The sequence below is a fragment of the Mirounga leonina genome, unplaced genomic scaffold, assembly GCF_011800145.1.
Source record: "Mirounga leonina isolate KUSES-001 unplaced genomic scaffold, KU_Mleo_1.0 Mir_418, whole genome shotgun sequence".
In the NCBI taxonomy this organism is placed as follows: Eukaryota; Metazoa; Chordata; class Mammalia; order Carnivora; family Phocidae; genus Mirounga; species Mirounga leonina.
Window position 1 is genome coordinate 22,982,632 of NW_023270739.1, and position 22,434 is coordinate 23,005,065.

Genomic DNA, 22,434 nt, shown 5'->3' on the forward strand with positions numbered 1-22,434 from the left:
AAGCAAAAAGCTTCAATCCCACAATTCAGTGTCACTGAAATTAGAGTAGTGTTCGTAAATATGAGTTTTAAAATTTAAGTGACAGATATTAAAGCACTGAAAAACTAGGATAAAAGTGAATTTTGGCACATAAGTGAGCTCTTCTGTCATTAGTATTTGACAGCCTGGGACAATGGAAGCCCTTTCTCACCTACTTCTTGAGGTATGACTATCCACCTAGGTCAGCAACATGCTGGAATACTTAAGTTTACAATCTTTGAGTTAATTTTTCCCTTTTCTTTTTTTTTAAGATTTTATTTATTTATTTGAGAGAGAGAGAATGAGAGAGAGCATATGAGAGGGGTTAGGGTCAGAGGGAGAAGCAGACTCTCTGCCAAGCAGGGAGCCCGATGCGGGACTCGATGCAGGGACTCCAGGATCATGACCTGAGCCGAAGGCAGTCGCTTAACCAACTGAGCCACCCAGGCGCCCATAACTTTTCCCTTTTGAGAAGCCCAAAGAGCAACTCAGTGCTTATTACTGTGCAAAAATTGTCCAAAATCCTAACAGAATTTAGGAGGGAAGTTTTTCTTGTGCCCCGCAGGGCCCAGTGTCCTGGCCTCAGGTCAGAGAGGCCCCTAGGCTCGGATGGGGCCAACTAGACTCCTTGCCGGGAGCCCCTCCCTAGGGTGATCTTTTTTCTCTGATTTTGGCCTCCTTCCAATTAAAAAAAGAAAAAAAAAAAATCCCACATCAACATGTAAACTAACCCATAAAGCAGCCCATAGATCAGGCCTCTGGCTGATCTAAAACGGAAGCTGCTAATAGGAACGTTGGCAAAAAGCACGTAAGCCCCTGGAGGACTTCTGCCTGTCCCTAAGGAACCTACTACACCTGATGTCTCTGCTGGATCCCTGGCAGCCACTCCGAAGGTCAAAATCTAGAACACGGTGTCATGGCCCTTCCTCTGGAGACAGCCTAGGACTCTGTCCTGCCACCTGCAGCGCCCAGGGAAATCGAGTAGACCTCAAACTTCACATTCAGAACCCACAGGCGCCTGGCAGGTTCCAGAAGGGGCAGTGCAGGGGGAGGAGGCATCCTCCCTGCCTCCATCCTCAAAAAGCCCATTTACTCAAACTTGAAATAGAAACTCTGAGCTCAGAAATAACACTTCTACTTCCTGCCGCTCAAATTTCATCAGCATCCCCTAATCTCATTGTTCACCAAGAGCAGATAGTCCCTGAAGGAAACTGATAACTAAATATCAGGTAATTGGCTTGAACATGGGGTCGGTGTGACCTATTCCAAAGATTCTATACTGATATAATATCAGAAAACTTTTAACAAGGAAACGATCCAGCCTCTCTCTCAGGGCACAGGAGGCTGTGTCCATACCGGGGGGAAAGGTGTCACTGTAAGAGCATCCCAAGGTCTTCTGCTAAGGGATTTCAAGCAAATGCCTGCATTTTTAGGAAAGGGCGGGGGGGCTTTTATTGACATTGTCAGTCCAAGAGATGAAGAAACCAAACTCGACCGAATAGAATAGGATGCCCCTATGGCAAACTACACCCTGAATCCAAGGGCTTGGGGGTCAGGAAGGGGGGATGCCAAAATACCAGATCAAAATAACATGCTAGGGAAGCTGAAAAATTGGACCTTCGTCACTGGAGCCAAAAGTCAATCTACGTGATAAAATTATGCTAATTCCAGAGGCAATTTAGAGGACTTTTTTTTTAAAAAATGAAACCATCTCACATGCCAGGGCCACCTTCTTTCACATGATGAGATTCATTTGTTCTTCATAACAAACCTATGAAGTAAGAATGATCGTTGTCTCTCCTTTACAGATAGGGGAAACTGAGGTGGGGAAAGGTACCATATTGCTTTCCCAAGGTCACAGAGTTAGCAAGTGGAGGGCCTGGGACACAAAAACCAGGCAGTGTAGCTCACATTTCTGCAGCTCTATGGCCTCACACAAAAGCTAACGCTTACTGAGCCCTTCCCACAGGCCAGCCACTGCTCCTCGGGCTTTCTGGAAATTAACTCATTGATCCTCACAACCACCTCAGGAAATAGACATTATTATTATCGGCTCCACTGCAAGGATGAGGAAACTGTGAGGCAGAGCGATCAGGTGGCACAGCATGAACCTCGGCGGTCTTTACTCCTGTGCCAAATTCCTCAAAGTTTCCAAAGGCTTGCCAGGAGAGTGGCATCATAAATGCCAAGATAAAAGTCAGCAGGTCCTCCCTGAGCATGGCTCATATAGGAAAATATAGGTTTTAGTCACTTCTCAGAAAACATGTTCTTTGGGTTGTTTTTTTTGGGGGGGGGGTGTTAGTGTTAAAGTAGGGTTCTGTTGTGAAGAGGTTTGGGAGACACTGGGCAAATAAAATTAAACTAATTTCTCTGCTGCAGGACTTCTCAGAACCTTGACTATGCTGGAGTACCTTGCAACTTTCCAAGACAGGAATGAATGATGCAACATCTTCCAACATTTTTAGACATTCTAGTCATGCACACTGGGAAACACTGCCTGAACTTGGCTAATGAGCAGTAATTCAAATAGTGGATCAAATTAGAAAACTTTGGGCCTTCCTTGGCTTCTTTTCTCAACTCTCATGTTCAGTTGATAATGACCTATTAATTCTAAGCATCCTCTACGTTATCTGCATCCTACCCTCATCCATCACCTTGTAGCTGGGCTCCTGCCTTCCCACCTCCAGTGCCTCCATACAGACATTTAGGTTATTCTCAAACACAGAGCTGCTCATAGCACTTCCCACTTAAAAACCTTCAATGGCACCCTTTTGCCTGCACCAAACTCCTCTACCTATGTGTCTTTTATGACCAGAAGCCTAGAACACAAGTTTCCATGGTCATGTCTCTATCCTGGCACTATGATATAGCTCCTGCCTTCTTCTACAAACTCATCCCTAGGCAACTGTGGATTGATGAGTCTATTTGATTAACACATGCAGTGCAAACCTGCCTGGCTCTTCCTAGCATATGCTGTTCCCACGGCACCCAGAGGGCCCTTGGGCCTGCAGTATACTTGGTGAAATTATGTTCCTTGGTTAAGGCGAGTTCAATGTCACTTCCTCCATGATGTCTGCCCAAGCTCCAGGCAAAACAGTAGCTCCCTCCTTTGTGTCCCTGTGGCACCTTACACGTGCTCCAGGTGTATACAGCATATCGCATTAGTTGCTGATTGCCTGTCTCTCCCAGCAGACTGCAGGTCCCCCAAGGGAATACCCCTTATTCACCTTGGCAAACCCCAGGACCGAGTGCCGTATTTGGCATTCACACCACAAATATTTACTGAGTGCCACCAAACACCAAAGACCATAGTAGGCACTGTGGACATATCAACATATAAACCAGTTAAAGTCCCCCCTGTTAATAAGCTTACATTCCAGTGAGACACACAGACATAAACCAAATAAACAATAATTTAAAATAATTTCAAATTAAGGTAAGTCTTCTGCAGGAACCAAAAATGTAGCACGGAGGAGTTACTTTAGATTGGTCAAGAAAGGTGACATTTCAGCTCAGAGTTCTAGGATGAAAACCACTGAGCCACATCAAGAATAACCAGAACAGCATTCTAGGGAGAAGGGGCAGCACGTGCGAGGACCCTGAGTTCACTTAAAGCTTGGAACTCTGTTCTCTGCAAGGAACTGACTGAAGACCAGACTGGCTAGTAAACAAAGGGAAGAGCGCTTCTGTCAATTATAAGCCTGCGACATTGGCCAAGTCACGTGCCCTCTCTGTGTCTCAGGCTGTCCATCTGCAGAAATGCAGATATGAATGGTTTCTACCGCATGGAGTTGTTAGCAAAATGTGCATCTATTTAACTGAGGCTTACAGTAATGCCTCAGTAAATAGTAGTGGTTGTTGTGATACTTATTCCTCAGGCAAGTGAAACAGACTTTAGGGAAAAATTTGGGTGACATAAGCCACACACACACAAAATGGTAGTGATGAGACAGGGATCCGGGCAATAAGGCGCATCAGACTGTCCACGGGCATTGCTCACACACGCGGGGGCAACATGCAGTGTACCTTTCCTCCGTAAGGAGGCAGACCAAGTGCAAGGCTTCTTGGAGGATGCTCAATCACAACATGCCTTCCTCCCAAGACTAAAGGGCTCTCTGGGGTCTCCCCATGCCTTGAGCACCAGCTAGGCACACTTTCCATGGTGTATGGACAGTATTTGCTTGGTGTATGCTTCACACCGTAACCTGTGAGATTCTCCAGGGCAGAGCCTCATTCATCTCTCTTCCCCAAGGGCCTAGTTCAGGGCCTGACCCACAGCCCGTATCCAACAAGCGTTAGCTGAATTGGATTAAGAATTCAATTTTAGGGCGCCTGGGTGGCTCAGATGGTTAAGCGTCTGCCTTTGGCTCGGGTCATGATCCCAGGGTCCTGGGATCGAGTCCCACGTTGGGCTCCTGGCTCGGCGGGGAGCCTGCTTCTCCCTCTGACCCTTGCCCCTCTCATGCTGTTTCTCTCTCGCTCTCTAAAAAATAAATAAAATCTTTAAAAAAAAAAAAAAAGAATTCAATTTTAAAGCGACTAAAATTCTTGACTACGTCTCCATGATACCAGCATAAGTTGTTTCATTGATTTTTGTTCACTGGGCTGGCCTGTTAACTGGCATGGTAGAAAACCAGCCTTTGTCTTGAAACTCAGAGCTATTTAGCACTCATAAAACACATTTGCAGACTGAAACACTCACACAAAAGGGATTTGTAGCCTTCACCCCATGTGGTTCTTTTGTGGGTGATGAGCTTACTGAAGCTGGTGGTTTTTGCTTCCAAACATAAACCATGAGCTGAAGAACTTAAGGGAGGTGTTTTTAAAATACATAAGATGGAAATAAACATGGGAAAATGATGCCTTTTGAGTCAAGAAGATCTGGATTCAAAGCTGCTCTTCTCCACATGCCCTGTGCAGCTGGGGGCACATACCTTCCCCTCTCTGGGCCTCCATTTCCCCACCTGAGAGCAATACTGAATGCCCCGCTTGTCCTATCAGAAACGGTCCCCTCTCTATATAGCAGAACATAAGCACCCAAGCTTTACAAAATGTTACAAATGTTACAAAAGCAAAAACATGAAAGCCTGCCTGGAAGGCTTCCAAAGAAGATGGGAACGTTGTGCTTGAAGGTGGAGAAGGTGCTGGGAACAAGACATCCTCTAGGTCACAAAGACAAGTGAAAACATTTGAGGAATTTTTAAAAGCCAATCAATACATACTTATGAAAGTGCCTGCTGCCTGAGATAAGGTCATTTCAAAAAAATCTATTCCATTAAAACATGTATTTACTAAAAGGGGCGTTCCTAATGGTACTTGTTCCGAGTCAGGGAACATCAATTAACAAGATGGTGTGGGTAAGCAGTTTGGATGCTGCGCTCGGAGGACCTCGGCGGCCAGAGCTTCCAAACAAAACTGGCTTCTGAGTAAGGTGAGCCTTTTCCCTGTGTCGACCTCTATCAGCTCTCAGGGTACCAAGAGCTCTGCCCCTCCATGATTTCACCCCCTCTCTTCCTTCTGCTTCGAAAGAGTAGGATTTGTTCACAGCTCCTAACAGTGGATACAAATGCAGAACAACCCAGGGGATCTCGGTTCACCCAAAACCTGTCTCCACTGTTAGAAGGCCCCCAAACCCCTTTCAGCATTCTGGCTAACCCGCGTGCATGGGCTGGGCTTTGGCCAGGGTAATTCAGGAATGCCCTGAGGTCCGAATAGTGTATTCCTCTTTGCTCCCCATTGCTTCCTCCCCACAGACAGTTGTCCTACTTGCTTCTACACAATTAGTCGGCACAGTGGGGTCCTCATCCAAGAAGGAGGGCCCCCCCACCAAATCCCATGATTACCATGATCGCTGTCATTGGAACCACACTGGACCATCAAGGAGGGTCACTGTCCAGGCTGCAAGCACGAGGACACATCCCGGATTGGAAAGAAAGGAGGAATGAAGGCAGAATGAGAACCATTTTCTGTCTCAAACTGTCTTTCTGGCCACTCAGTTAGGGCTGGCCATAACCCACGAAGGGGGACATCTCCAGAGCTGAATGTGCTCCTTCGGGTCTTGGCTCAGACGTGCTCTGTGAGGCCTTCGGGAACCACTCCGGTTCAAACTGCAACCTCTGGGGCCTCCAGCCAGCACCCCTTACCCCCGTCCTTGGCTGTATTTTTCTTCAGAACACTGATCACCATCTGACATGCTGTTTCTTTCTTTATGCTTACATGGTCCCTCTTCCCCCATGTGGTGAGTTGAACAATGCTCCCTCAACATTCATGTCCACCCAGAACCTCAGAAGGTGACCTTGTTTGGAAAGAGGGTCTGTGCAGATGTAATGCAAGGATCTCAAGAGGAGATCCTCCTGGATTTAAGGTATCCAATGCCTGGTGTCTGGAAAAGAGAAAGGAGAAGGAGATTTGGAGACACAAAGAGGAAAAGCCCATGTCGTGAGAGAGGCGGGGCTCACAGTTCTGCTGCTACAAGCCAGGAACACCAGGAGCCCCTAAAGCTGGAAGAAGAGAGGGAGCACTCTCCCCTAGAGCCTTCGGTTGTGGATTTCTAGCCTCCAGAACTGTGAGGGAATACATCTGTGTTGTTGTAAGCCACTGACGCTGTGGTCATTGGCTAGGGCAGCCTTAGGAATTGAACACCCCGTTAGAAGGACCTCCACAAGGGTAAAGATTTAGGGCAGTGCTGTTCACTGCTGCAGAATCCTAGTGTTTAGAACAGCGCCAGCCACACCCTAGGGTCTCGATAGATACTTGTTAACTGAAAGCATGGATGCTTACACTTTCAAGGTGGAAGGCTTTCTACAAGTCAGGTTGGCTCCGAGTCCCATCATCTTTCTTAGGCATAGCCAGGCATCCACCAAGGGTCCATTTAGACCAGGCTCTTCTCTTTATTGCCCCTGCCACAAGGGATGATATCTCTTCCTCATTCCTCTTCCCTTTCCCTATGGTGGGGGGTGAAGGCGCTGGCTTGAGAGTTCAAGCTAGATTCCACTACCTGTGCAACCCAATGTCGGCAGAGTAACGGCCCCCAAAGATACCCACATCTCCATCCCTGGGACCTGGGCTTATGTTCTCTTGCACGGCTAAAAGACCTTGCAGAGGTGATTAAGGATCTCAAGATGGGGAAACGGTCGTAGATGATCTGTGTGGGCCCACAGTAATCACACGGGGATCAAGAGGAGGCAGGAAGGTCAGAGTCAGAGAAGGGGACCTGACGATGGAAACAGAATTCAGAGCCCGAGAGATGTAAAGGTGCCCCACTGCCGACTTCGAGGATGCAAGAAGGTGCCCCACTGCCAACTTCGAGGATGCCAACCTCGAGGAGGCACGAGCTAAGGCAGGCAGGCTGCCTCCGGAGGCTAGAAAAGACAAGGACATGCAGTCTCCCTGCAGCCTCGCGAAGAAACACTGCCCCTTCAACACCTTGACCGTAGCCCAGTGAGACCCACTACAGACTCCGGCTTCCCGAACTGTAAGATACTAAACATATGCTGTTTTAAGCCCCTAAGGTTGTGACCATCTGTTACAGCAGCAGTGGGAGAGCAATACACAACCTAAGGCTGTTTCCTCATCCCGAATGTGGGCATTGTCCTAGTGCTGACTTCACAGGGCAGCAGGGGGCCTACCTGGAACAGGGCATGGCACGCAGGGCACAGCGTCCGGTGTAGGGTAAGCATGTTCCCACCCCCACCCCCCCACGCAGAGTGGGCCTGGGGTTGGGGCAGGCTTCTCGGGGGAGGTGCACTGCAACTGTGTCCTGAAGGGTCGGTGGGCACACCCCAGGGGGCTCCTCTACCGAGAAGTCCTCAGTGGGCGTCTCTGCTGCATACTGCCCACCCCTCAGGAGGACAGACCGGGCCGCAGGAACGCCGACCTCACGAGAGTGTGGTTACGGCTTACCATTCCCCAGGGGTTGCCTTGGCCAAGTTTTTGGGCAGTCACAGCCTAGGGCCCTTAGAGCTAAAAAATGGCCGCGGAGGCTTGAGGAGGGAGTGTCTCTTGGAGGAGAGAGGGGAGGCAGACCCCGGCACAGGAGAGCAGTGTAAGGAACTGGATGTGGCCATAAGCAAATCATTTAACTCCTTTTGTTGTTGTTGTTGTTGTTGGTTACTCTGGAGTGCTGGGGACAAATATGTTTAGCAGTCACATTTCGGTTTTTCTCTCTTGTATTCAAAATCCCCTTCTGTTACCCCCACCCTTTCAGGAAGGCTGACAGTAGGACTGGCCAGAGCCCTGTCGTCAGGCCGGGTCAAGGAATGATCTACCAGCTGCTGCTGGCTGGGGCTGCTTGAAGGTTTTCCATGTGTCTACATGGAAGAAACCTGGAAAAGACTATGGGCAAGTGTCAGGTTTATACAAATCATCAAGGGGAACCACAGACACCGTCTAGTTCACATGCCTGCTGATTATGATTAGTACAGCCTTACCCTATATACTCCCTGTGCAGAGTGAGGCATGACAGCGAGGGACGGTAAAGAAGCTTGGTCTTTCCTGCACGACCCGTTTTCTCAAGAGGACCCAACCCCGGTTCCATTACGTGACTAGGACCAGAGCAAGCGGAGCCCCATGGTGGCGCTGGGAGAGGCGGGGAGGTACATGAAGGCTGGAGGAAGAGTGGCCAAGTAGATGACTCAGGACGAGACAGGAGATAAGCTCGTTCGTTACGAGATATACCAAAAGACAGTGGAGCCTGGAAGGTGGATGGTTGGGAAGTCTGATAAAGCTGGTGCTCGGGTTAGTGCGGTTCGTGCTGGACCCTGCCATCAGGATGATCTTTTTAAAACACAAATATGATCGTGTCCTCTGCTGAAAATCCTTTAGTGGGTTTCCAGCACCCACTGATATGAAGTCCAAACTCAGAGTCCTTCACATCCTGGTCCCACCCAAGCCCCCATGCCCATCCTTCTTTCTAGAGCCACTGCGCTCTAGGGCTTCGATCCAATCTGCCGCTCCCTCAGAAGACCACTCACTATGATGGATCCTCTAAAATGCCTTCCCCTCCGGAAAGTCTACTCAGGCTTCAAGGCCTGATTTTTTTTTTTTAATCTTTTTTTTATTTACATTCTAGTTAGTTGACATACAGTTCAGTGTTGGTTCAGGAGTAGAGTTGAGTGGTTCGTCATTTACACATAATACCCAGTGCTCATCACAACAAGTGCCCTTAATCCCCATCCCCCACCTATCCCACCCCAACCTCCCCTTCCATCAACCCTGTTCATTCTCTATTGTTAAGAGTCTCTCATGATTTGTTTCCTTCTTTTTATCCCCTTGCTGAATGTTCATCCATTTTGTTTCTTAAATTCCACATATGAGTGAAATCATATGGTTCATCTTTCTCTGATTGACTTATTTTGCTTAGCAAAATACATTCTAGCTCTGTCCATGTCGTTGCAAATGGCAAGATTTCATTTTTTTGATGGCTGAGTAATATTCCTGTGTGTGTGTGTGTGTGTGTGTGTGTTTAAATATATATATACCACATCTTTATCCATTCAGCAGTCAAGGGACATTTGGGCTCTCTCCATAGTTTGGCTATTTTTGATAATGCTGCTATAAACACCAGGGTACATGCACTCCTTTGGATCTGTATTTTTGTTTCCTTTGGGTAAATACCTAGCAGTGCGATTGCTGGATCATAGGGTAGTTCTATTTTTAGCTTTTTGAGGAACCTCCATACTGTCCCCCAGAGTGGCTACACCAGTTTGCATTCCCACCAACAGTGCAAGAGGGTTCCCCTTTCTCTGCATCCTCACAAACACCTGTTGTCTCTTGTGCTAATTTTAGTCAAGACCTAATTTTAATGCCACCTCCTCTCTGAAGCCTTTCCCAACCTTGGTTACAACTAACGATTTATGCACATGATCTGATTTAATCTTCTCAGCCACCCTCTAAGGTATTATTAGCCCTACTTTATGGAAGAGGAGATTGGCACAGTGAAGATAAGGAATCTGCAAGTCACAAAGAAACCTGGATTCAATCCCAAGCAAGCCGACTCCAGGCCCTGCACTCTTCCTCCTCGCCTGGACTGCCAGAGTGGAAGTCACCCCCGGCATTGCTGTGCATCCCAAACAGGCCACTCCCCCCCCTACATTCCTGCTCAGTAATGACACCCTTGTCGTTCTGGTCACCCAAGCCAGACACCCGCACTCCTTCCTCTACCATCTCAACATCAAGGTCACTGTGTTGCTGGGAAAAGAACAGGAACTCACCCCACTGCACCCTCTGAGACTCAGCTCTGGCATCACTCCCAAGTCCTTGCCCCTGGGACAAGTTCTCATCCATTGGGCTCCAATCTAGTGCCTAGTCCAATGCCTGGGACACACTAAGAATACATCATATGTTTGGGTATCACTTCTTCATTGTCTTTATGAGGACTTAGATCAGGGAGAAAGAATACATCTTCCAGGAAAACAGTGGCCATGGCCACCTTGATATTTTATTTTTCATTTTATAACCCTATTCTGAGTGTGTCAGACTCAAGGGGGAATCTAATTAATCACCAAGTCCTGTCAATCCAATCTCCCAAATAGCTCTTGAGTCCATCCATTTCTTCCCATTGCTACTATCATCCCTCTAACCAGTTCCCCATCTCTTGCTGTTTTAAAACCACTTTCTAAGTGGTCTGCCAGCATCCAGCAGAGCCCCTCTAGTCTATCTTCACCAGAATGCTTATTCTAAAACACACATCTGAACTGGTCACTCTTCTAATTAAGCTCTGCAATAGCTCCCCAAAGTCCTTCCAACAAAATGGAAATTCTTTAACACGGCTTATAAGGCCAGTCCTCCACTGCTCCTGCCTACCATGCCACTTTCTCAACGGCTCCCCCCTCCACCCCGCACCCCAAGGCTGTATGCTCCATCCACACTGAGCATCGGGCCAGGTGCTCCTACAGCTTCCGGCCCACCTGTTCCCTCACCTGTCACCTGCCTCGGCTTTATCCGGCTGATACATGCTCACGCCTCAGGTTCAGCTGAGACATTTCTTCTTGCAGCAAACGCCCACCTTACTGTGAAGGTGGGCTAGACGTTTTTTATGTGCCCCCATGGAATCCTCCACTGCCTCTGTGCAAACCCTTATTATATACGCTATGTACTTATTGGTAGATTGGGAGCTCTTTTACTTGTTAAGGTAGACTGGACTGTGTGCCCAGCTCTTCACTCTCTCCTGTACTGGAATGACCCGTCCCTACCCTTGGCCCCATTTCCATGGTCTCCTACTAGAGTAGGCAGAGCATATTCCCCACCCCACTGATGCTGGGCTTGGCCTTGGGCTGTGCTCACCAGTGGAGTACCAGCAGACATGACATGAGCAGAGGCTTTGCATGTGCTGCCCAGTTGAGCACGCCTCTCGTACTTCTGCTTGCTGTCTGCCTGGGCAACGGTATGTGCAGGATGAGAGATGTGTGAAGACGACCCGAATCAGCCTCTCCACCAGCATCTTGAGGCAGAGGACATCCCTACCCCCAACCCCATCCTCTCCCACTGGAGCGGACCCATGAACAAGAGGAATAAATGTTTTTTATTTTAAGCCACTAAGAGTTTGTTAACACAGTATCCCTGGACCAGAAACCTGACTGATACACTGGCCTACATTCCTCACTAGATTGCAGGCTCTATGAAGGCAAGAAACAACTCTGAGCCGAGCACCCAGCGTAGGCCTCATCACATCGCAGGTGCTCAATAAATATTGGTCAGTTGGATGTATGACTGAATGAATGCATGTGGGCTATTGACATGTCTGTCTCCCTAGCTAGCATGTGAATTCCTTCAGGCCAAGAATGGCATCTGATTTCTCTCAGCAACACCTAGCTGTCTCATTTCCCACACTGGGTTCTTGGTAGATACTCGATAAATATTTGTTAAAACCAAATAAATGGGATTTTGTGGGCTGGCTTGGGACTGAGTCCTTAATTTATGACATTGTTTCTATGGGAAAATGTATTCTGAGTGCCAAACAAACTTGCAAATGAACTTTTGGAACCTCACCCGTTCATTGGTTCAGGATTGCCAGTTTTGTGGAAATCCATAACTGAACACATGTGCTATGCTTTGCAATATGGGAAAAACTGAGAAACTGCTTCCAAACCCAAGATATTCAGCCTGCAAAAATTCGCTTTCCACCCACACAGACAAATTCAGCACAGGTTGGATTTGAGGTTCTAACAATAAAATACTAGACATTTTAGAGCTCATTGTTTATCTAATTGCTTTTTATCTGCTTATACTAGATGCCTATTCTTAACACCCAATCAAAAGGAAGTTAAGATAGTTTTCTTGCCCACCCCCCACTCCCAACAAATCCATTTTCTAGACACATATGCAAGAAAGCTCAACCTTCTCGAAAGGGAAAATAAATTATTTTTCTAAATAAATCTGTGACATTTAAAATAAACACAGTAGGATGCTCTACAGTTATAAGAAAACATCCCCCTTTAGAATTCCTAATTTTGAATGGTACTGGAACTCAATATGAGTCACAGATCTGAGGCTTAGTTTTATTTCGTCTTAGGCCACAATCAAGCCAGTTTGAAACCAAGTGATCTGATGTGGCTGGGAAGGGCCATCAGTCTAGAATGTTCTATGCACAAGTTTCAACCCACAACTGGTAGAGTTTCTCAATCACTCAATCTACTTCATTCACTTAACGTATATTTTTTGAGCATCTACTCTGTGTCAGGCACTGTTCTAGACTCTGGGGATATAGTAGTGAACAAGACAGACAAGGACCCTCTGTTCGTGGAACTTACATTTTAACAAGAGAGGCAGAGAAATAAGATCGTTTCAGACCAGTGATGGGGCGGTGATGAAAATAAAACAGTGAGGTGATTATGAGTGAGGTGAGGCCACTTCAGACTGGGAGATCAGGAAAGCGCCAGCCACGGAAAGATCTGGGGGAGAATATTCTAGACTAAGGCAACAACAAGGGCAAAGTACCAGAGGCAGGAACAAGCCTGGTATAGTCCTAAGTCAGAAAGAAAGCCAGTGTGGGGGGGTGGAGTGAACAGAAGGGAGGGAGGCATGGGAGGCACAGAACGGTCAGACAATGTATGTCGGTCCTGTAGTAAGAGAGTTAGACTGGATTCTAAGAGAGAAAGCCAGGGCAAGTTTTAAACCGGGGAATGACATGACCTGGTTTAGATTTTAAAAGCACCCTTCCTCTCGGAAAGTACTGGGACAGGGGTGAGGGAGCAAGAGGAGAACCAGGGGAAGCCTGAGTCCTAGTTTTACAGAAGGCTAGAACTCCTAGCCCGTCGTCAGTAAATGCCCCGGTGTCTCCAACCTCTTCTCTGACCATACCTCTTACTTTCTTGTGCTTACGAAACCAGCCTCTCCCCTGGGGATACAGTTTCCTCGAAGCCAGCTCAGGGGCTGGCTGCTTCCTCTCGCTCGTCCTAAGTGTCCTGCTTGTGTCCTGCTGCCTTTTCTGGATGCTTCTTCTTTCCTCCCCTTTTCCAAGCCTGCCCCCCAATGCACCCCAGCTTGGAAGCTCAGGCAGTCACACCATCAGCCCACGCCACCCCGAAGCCCTCCGTGTTGCAACCTTCTACAGCTCACCCCCACCCCTGCCAATTCCTTCCTCTTCTGGACTATTTTGCTCTGACACTGTTTCCACAGTCAGTCTTGGGGACTGTAATTTCCAAACAGATGACTGATCTAACACTCTGCTACCTCAGTTCCTTGACCCTCTCCCTACCAACGATCTTGTCTTCCATCCTACTGCAAGTGCACGACCGTACCCTAGACCTTGTCATTACCAATAGCACCACCCCCATCCACGACCTCCCTGCAGTCCAACTACTACCCTTTCCAGTTCCCCAGTTCCAACAAATCTTAAATCCAACCGCAACCTTCCATGCACAGATCCTGCCCCCTCTTCCCATACCCCACTCCCCTCCTTGGAGCTCACGTCCAGCTGAGAGCCCAGAGTCCACTACTTTAAGTAAAAATATCCACGTCAATACCATCATCCATCCCTTGGATACCCCCTCAGTTCCTAGGCCCCTCTCCCCTCTCTTGATGTATTTCCTGCAAAGCCCTACCTTGCTAAATCTAGCTCTCCCCAACTCTATGACTACACCAGCAGAGCTGAATGCAGCCTTCGAAAGCAAAACCACGCTGAGTGTTCTCGCTTCAAAAGCAAGACGACTGTCCTCAATGGGACCCTCCTGCTACCTGGCAATCATTCTGTATTTCCCATCTCCATTCTCTGTCCAGCTCTCTTTCCTATCTTCTCTCTCCTCTCCCTTCAAACCTCCAGCACTTCCTCCCCCACCTCACTCTCACTGGTCCGAAGTCACTGAACATGACATAAGCAATACAAACTGACGCTGCACACACCTCCCCCACCCACCTGCCCCAGGACCCACATTCTGCACCTTCCCTCCTGTGACCAAGGATGACTTGCGCACCTCCTGCCCGAGGCTTGCCTCCCCACGCTCACGCTAGATCGCATTTTCTTTCATCTTCTGAGACACGACACTGTGCAACCCTTTCTCTTTCTTGCACCATCAGTTTCCCCTTCTCTACTGGAACTTCCCCAATAGCCCCAAAGCACAGTGTGCTTTCATGCATCTTAAAAACAACAAGACCCTCTGGATTTTACTTTCTCCTCCAGTGTCTGCTCCATCTTTCTGCTGTTTTCCTGAGCAAAGCTCCTCTGAAGAGTTGTCTCTGCTCTGCTCTCTCCTTAGTTTCTCTTGCTGCGTTAGCACCACTTGCCACAACGGCCCCTGTCATGGTCACCAACCATCACCTGCTAAGTCCAGTGGATCAGTTCCCTTCTCTTGCCCAAACCCTCAGCACCATCTGGCACAGCGGACTGCTCCCTCCTTTCCTGCCTTGGCATAATGGAAGCCACCTTCTTCAGTCTTTCCTCCTCCCTTTCTGGATGTTCCCTCCCCCTCTTCATCTCCCTGACCCCCAGCCACTGCACCACCTCTGTGCTCAGTTCCCCAACTACTGCTCCCCTCAATCAACATGGCCTCCCTTGTCTGGTCTTCAGGCTTCTTTACACCCCATCTAGACACATCTAACCCCCAAAATTCATCTCACCAGCCCGGACACCTCGCCCACGAGCTCCAGACCTATGTTTGCCAAAATAGTAGCCACTAGCTCTGCGTGGCTGATGAATCCCGGCCACTGCTCTAATTAACCCCTGCAGGGAGCTCTGCAAGTATAGACAGGGAACCTACCTAAATGGAACGGGTGGGAAAGAACACGGCAAACTGTGTAGTGGGCGTGTGACGATGAAATGCTGTTCAGGATCAGTTAATTTCTTTAAACTCTAGACTCGGCAAGCGACACGAAGGAAACATTCCTACCCAATTACAATGATGCATGAGCATCTTCCCGGCCCTGCTTCTTCTGTCTGCCAGTGATTCTGAGGGCAACAGTCCCATGAGGAAGCGCAGCAAAAGGCAAGGGCAAGTATGCGTCTTGCTGGTCTTGCTGCATCGCAGCTTTCGACTTCCTCCGGGAACTCCTAATTAATTCTGTCCCCACGTTTTTAGTTTGTTTCCGGAACCTCTTGCTTATACTGCATTCTCGCCCTCTCCCTTCATTGCCCTGGGCTTCCATCCCCAGAGGCTCCCCGGTTCTCTTCCCAGTCCTCTCTTCTTTCCCCAAACTGCCCCCTTGTTCAGCCTTCGGCTTCTCTGCACCTGTTCTACTCCTCCTTATCCTTTTTCACCTTTAAAAACTGAAAGCACCAAACTGACAGACACTGTTATGGTTTGGTTTGGTTTGGTTTGTTCTTTCTTTCTTTCCCCGACCAAGCTACAGCTCAGGCGCTCACTCTCCTCCTCGCTTCTGTAGTGGGAGCCCGAGGACTCGGTTGCCACGGCAACAGCGAACCCAACCAGGCCGGTCCCAGCGACCAGGAGCTGCCGAGGCAGGGAGGAAGCCACTACAAGTCGCCCCAGAGCCTGGGTGGGTCGTGACCATCGCAATTCAAGACCAGGCCCGGCCCATTCTGCCCCGAGACTCAGGCTGTACAGCAGGCCCGCCAGCCGAACCACGCATTCGGAGACAGCACCATCAATAACGAGGCTTCCCCCGAGCCAACCGCAGGCGACACATTATGAGGATCCCGTTGAAAATTTTCAAACATCCCTGTTCTTTTATCTCCTCGGAGGGAAAACCTTTTGCCTGTCTCCCCAGAGTCTTGGAGAGCTCTGTAGAAAGTACAAGCAGAGCTGACATCTCCAGCCTCTCCTTCCTCCTGTCGCCGCCCGGCCCGCGCGCACCCCCAGGCTGGGCACCCCTGAGCGCTCGGGTCCAACCGTCTCGCGGCCCTGGCACAGCTGGGAACATCGCTGAGAATGGGGAGGATTACCCCAGGGTAGTTCAGTCGGCGGCCAAGCGCTCGGTGCCCCCAGGTCACTGGAACGGGTCGTCAGAGCAGGGCAACAAGTGTTCTGCCGCATAACCCTTCCCCGGCCCCCCGCCCCAAAAAAGTGAGTTGGTGAGAAAGAATCAGGAAATACCTTTGTAGCAAACGGCACCAACCGCAGTGAGGGTCTGCTGCCGTTAAACACTCGGTGCAGGATTGATGCTTACTGCAGTTGGCAACACGAATTCTCCTCACCTAAAAATAAATACCACAGCGCTTCAGACGGAATCATAAGCAACACCAGAAAAACGGCAACACCTTATCTGATGTAGGGCCACAAAGAGCACATTTATCAACTTGAACTCGGAATGACTCTGTAATGACATGGGGCAGCAGTCCTCAGAATCCCCTGGGGAAGCTTTTGAAAGTGCAGATCCCCGGATACCCTGCTGCCCCCGCTGCAGAGACTCCTGCTGGTAGGTCTGGGACCCAGCCGAGGGGTCTGTATTCTCCGGTGCTCTCCCAGGTGAGTCTGATACGCAGTCAGGTTTCTGACCGGCTAATAATGATTTCCAAAGGGGCCATGGAATCAGGTCACCTGGTCCTCACACAGAGACAGTTGACCTACGGTCAGTGGTGCTTTGGAAATGAGCACCTGGGGATGGCAAAGGCTCTGACCCAGGAGTGTCCGCACAAGGCTGGTGCTGGACATGGACATGAGGAGAATCCCACACCCCCTCCAGGGTAACTCCATCGCTTCAGCTCCTGGCTCGCTTGCTCGCATTCTCTCCACTGGAGTTGAAAAGAAAAGAAATCACTGCCTGCCCCTCGAGCTGCCTCTTCTAGTTGTCAGGAAACAGCAACCCCACAGAGCAGGTGCCCATGCTGGGCACACCCAGGCATCTGAGACAGTCAGTCAGAGCCTGGAAGTGGGGTGGCAGGAGGCAGAGAGGACCCCAGTGTCGCATGGCACATTTTCTGCAGGCAAAATCCCACAGCAGGTAGTAAGGAACTTGCAGAACTCATTAAGCCAGGAAGCGCTACATGCTAGAAGGTAGAAGTAACTTCTTTAAAAGGTTAGAGAAACAGAGAGTTCTAGAAAGGGTTCGTGAGGAAAATAGGCTATCCTGAGGAGTACTCCTCAATTCTAAGTTGACTTCATGGAGGATACACTTGTCCATTTCTCACATCCTCAGTGTTGCTGAAAGATGTGGGGGCAGACCACCAGCCTGAGCCAGAGTTGACCAGAATGTGGCTATTTCCTTGTAGCTCACACCACATCTTTTTAATGCTGGGGGGGGGGGGTGTTCATAAATATGTAATCTCTCTAACCTTGTTTTCTCATCTATGAAATGGTGATGGTGCTGCTGACTTCATGGGGTTATTACACTGTCTGGCACATACTAAGTGCTCAATAAATGTTGGCTATTGCTATTGTGTGAAGAAAAGTCCCACAGTCCAACAAACATGTGAAACCTTATACTGAAAAGGCAAATAGATTTCCTTAGAACAGGCTTCTGAGAGCCTTTGAATATGCTCATGATACTCCAGGAGGGATATAGTCAATAACATCTCCTCCAAGGGCCACTTTTGCCCAGAACACTTAGTGGAATATGAGTCTCTAGAACATTCTGTGAGAACCATTATACAGTGTACTTAAACAAACAACATAACTCTATGTAAAAGAGAGAACACTGTAAGTACTTACATTGGATCTGCTTCTCTAACTTAATAACACATTCTAGTGACTATTCCACAGCAATGCATAAATCTTCATGTGGTTATTTTCAATGGCCACATATTCTATGGATGTACCAGGGCATATTAGTTTGGCTGTTACTATCTCCCCAAGAGTCTGGGAAAGAACCTTCCTTAGGTTTTGCCTCTCTAGGGATTATACTGGCTCAACCAGAATCTTACTAATAGGATCCCCAGCAGTAAACCTAAGTGAAGAATGTACAAATAACTGGCTTTGATGCCCAGTCAAAAACCCTCCCTAGGACTTCAGGCTTTGAGTGACCAGAGGCTAAGCAGTTTTTACCTTCCTGAAAGTGAGGACCTGTCAGCTATCTGTGGCTCTCCCAGTGCTTCCCAGATTAGAGTCTTGAGTTCCTAGGAAAGTAGTAATGAGAATTTATGAGCTATTCACAATGTTTCAAAAAGTTGAATGGAAAAAACATGCACGGGCCAAGCAAGACTTCAAGAGTCTCTGCTTTGGGCTGGAATTTTATCAGCTCCATGTGGTAGCACAGTCCGTTCCCTGGCTGGCAGTTTTCAGATGCCCTTGATAAATAAAGCCTGGGAATGGGAATAGTTACTTGATACATGCAGTTTGTGGAGCAGACAAAAATCTTTCAAGTGCAGGAAGCCCAGGGAAGAAATAGAATGGAGAGCGTTGAGTGGTGAAACAAGCCACTCAAGAAGAGTCTATAGGGTGAACAACTGGTTTACCAACGTAGACCAGGTCCACTGTCCCTCCCAACGTGGTCATTCTGACATAACTGACTTTGCAACATGCAAAAGGCAATATGGCCTTTCTAGGAATTCTGGAGACTACAAAGTGCTTGTGTACCTACCTTGTGACTCTAACAGCACATGTAGCTTGCTATCACTGCCATTCCCCTTAGAATGAGAGACAAAGAATGGAAAGTGGGGATGGGCCAAGGGCCGCTGTTATCCCATTATATCATTCCGTAAGTCTCAATGATTTCCTTTGCACTTTGTATGTTCTGGTGGCCATGGGTCCAAATTACTGTGCCAGAATAGGCTGCTAGTTTGCACAAGTTTGGGATCTGGTCTCATTTATCACGGGCTTTAATGTCTGGCCAGAGTTTAAATCCCAGCCCTGACAAGGTCTAACACACACACACACACACACACACACACACACACCGGGTGAGTTATTTAACCTCTCCAAGTCTTAGGCTCTTCATATATAAAACAAGGGTAATTTTATCTCATTAAATTATTAACCTATTTCACCAACATTGTTTTTATGGGGGTGAACAAGCACACGGTATGCACACAGAGAGACCATATTTAGAATAGTAACTAGTACATGGTCAGTAGGGATTGAATACAAATTCGTTTTCTTTCCTTCCCTTGGTGAAAGCACTTTGTAAAAATGAAGAAAATGGAAAAAGATATTCTCTTTATTTCAGTAAGCAGAAGCAAGAAGAAAAACTAGAACAGCCAGATAAATTAAGAGAGGAGGGTGAGTGCCATACATTTCCTGGTTCATGAATGTGTATGAGACTGTGGCCTGATATTAACCCCAAATTCCAAAGCCAATCCCATTCGGTATATTCATAAATGCATCTAACCGTTCAGTGCCCACACAATAAATGGGTAAATTCAGTTACCTTGCTGATTATGCGCCCATTTGCAAGCACATCCTCTTCTGAAAAACTTGGCATTGGAAATACAGCCAATAATAAAATTGTCTAAATAGGTAATATTTCTTGCTTACTTGCTGATAGTAAGGTTTTTAATTCCATGTCTGTGAGCCACTGCGGGTCTTCCTGAAGCCTGCAGCAGGGTTTAAACTCGATAGTTCAAAGTAAAAGCTTCACTACTAGATAATGACATTAATTAAACACTTTTTACTCAGAAGTCAGAAGCAATAGTTAGCATTTTTACCTACCTCTTTCCCGGCTGTTAGATAGATGTAGATATTCTTCTTAGGATGAGGAACCAGTTTGTAGAAAACAGGTGTTTCTTCTTTAATTTCATAAATAACCTCTGGACAATTTGAAGTCAAATTCTCACCAAGAATAACCTATTTTTTTTTCAAAAAGAGAAATACGATTTCTATTAAATACATCAAACAGCGGGGTGGCAAGACTTGTAGTTTAATTCTAAGACCACGTGCTCTTTTACTCACTACATATATGGGCTGAGGTACCAAGTCCTTAAGCATCTGCTGTCTCAGTCTTCCACAAGGCTGGTAAGAACAAGCACAGTCATGCGCGAGCACACGCACCCACACACCCCAAACTTAGGTGCTGGGTCAGTATCCTCACAGGTAGAAGCTCGAAGTCCACAATTCCCTACCCCTTCTGGCTTTACAAGAAGCTACAAGAGACAGCTCCCTTAATACTATGCCAGGTGGGGGCACCTGGGTGGCTCAGTTGTTAAGCATCTGCCTTCGGCTCAGGTCATGATTCCAGGGTCCTGGGATCGAGCCCCGCATCGGGCTCCCTGCTCGGCGGGAAGCCTGCCTCTCCCTCTCCCACTCCCCCTGCTTGTGTTCCCTCTCTCACTGTGTCTCTCTCTGTCAAATAAATAAAATCTTAAAAAAAAAAAAATACTATGCCAGGTGATTTTAAAACCAAAGGAAGTCGGCTTGACATAGACTCTGATTCTCCTATACAATTCTACATACTTACACATTTTAAAGTAACCAGGACAACTGAACAGGCCCAAACAGGTAGGTGTGTGTTTATATATAAAAATAGCTAAGTGTGGCTTTGAAATTGGACACACCTGAGTTTCACTCACCTCAGTCAATAAATGTCTACTGAATAGCCCCAATGTATCTGGCATGTTCTAGATGTTTGGAAAATGGCATTGAACAAATGAGTGGAGGGTGGGGGAGTAGAATCCTACCCTCATAGAACTTGGGTGTGTGTGTAGGGGAGTGGTGGCCAACAATAAGGAAATTATAAACTCTATTAGAAGGTGATGTAGGTCAAAATAAAGTGGGTAAAGACATAAGGAGGCATGTTCAGGGTAGGTCTCATTGAAAGGTGATATTTAGGTAGCTACTTGCAGGAGATGATGGAGTGGGTCATTTGGATGTCTGGGTGACATCTTGGACAAGCAACCCACTGGTCCTGAGGCCCTAAAACCTGAGGTGGCCAGTGTGGCTTGAGCAGAACAAGTGAGGCAGAGCGCAGTGGGCAGTGAGGTAAGAGGTATGGAACATAAGTTCTTGTAGGCCCGTATAAAGACCTTACTCTTACTCCAGGTGAGAGAGAGGGAACCACTGCAGGGTTTGAGCAGAGCACTGACATGGTTGGGGGCAGGCTGGAAGCATGGGTGTGAAGATGTGTCAGGAGACCATTACCACAGTCCTGGAGAAACAGAATGGTAGCTTGAGCTCAGGTGTGTGTCCTGGCTCTATGCTTTGAGTACGATGTGCTACCTTGAACTAGTAACTTACTTAACCTTCCTGGGCCTCAACTTTCTTATCTCCAAAATGGGGCTAAGAATGCCTTTCTTATATACAACTGTTAAGGATCAAAGGAGAATTATGAAAGATGCTTAGCACGTAATAAATATACAGTGGATGTTAATGTTAGTAGACTGCAAGCTCCTCTTGAGTAGACACCATGTCTTAATGTTCTTTATACCCTCCCCTTGCCCAATGCAATACTTTCAAAGTCGAAGGTGTTTGATTACTTCATCAGTTTGAACACATCCATATATGATATCCACATTTGTGTCTCTATCACTGAGAACAGCAGTGATGTTGGGCACATGGTTGTAAAAGAAAAACTGGCACCTGAGACTCTTTTCAGACAAAGTCTACATTCATGCATCTACTGAGCAAGAACAATCCTGTACCACATATCCTGATGGTAATTACATATTTGCTATTTTATCAAAGACTCCTTATCATTTTGGGCACATGGAGCATCTTCCTGCATGTGTCCCTGCTCCCAGGACCTGGCCCTGAGTTTGTCTTGCAGTGGTGACTTCCTTCCAATCATCTGCTCTGGGTCAAGTCCACTTGGATTTGGTACAACTGGTAGCTCACTAGGAGCCCATGAACTGCCATTAAATGCAGGAGCAGCTCTGCAAGAGTCAATCTCAATAACTAAAATAGGACTTTAAAAGAAAAAAAGTAGCAGCAGTTAGGTCCCAAGGGAGGTGGAAAAGGTCTGCACCTCAAGTCTTCTAAAAATGACAATAGCTGCGCCATTCAGTCCGGTAGCCACCAGCCACATATGGCTATTTAAATTTAAATTTAATTGAGAATGTATAACTTCCGTTACACTAGCCACATTTCAAGTGCTCGCTAGCCACATCTGGCTAGTGACTACCATACTGAAAGTACAGATACAGAACATTGCCATCAT

At 47.5% G+C, this 22,434-nt stretch overlaps 1 protein-coding gene across 2 annotated transcripts in view; it reads right to left on the reverse strand.

Moving 5' to 3' along the window:
* Positions 1-22,434, reverse strand: part of PLXNC1 (plexin C1) — a 141,915-nt gene that overhangs the window by 91,543 nt on the left and 27,938 nt on the right. For both annotated transcript variants that reach the window (XM_034987834.1, XM_034987835.1), the window contains exons 3-4: positions 19,995-20,129; positions 16,506-16,606 (exon numbers count right to left, since the gene is read on the reverse strand). In XM_034987834.1, the coding sequence (XP_034843725.1) occupies positions 16,506-16,606; positions 19,995-20,129 (236 nt within the window). The remainder of the gene's footprint in view (positions 1-16,505; positions 16,607-19,994; positions 20,130-22,434) is intronic.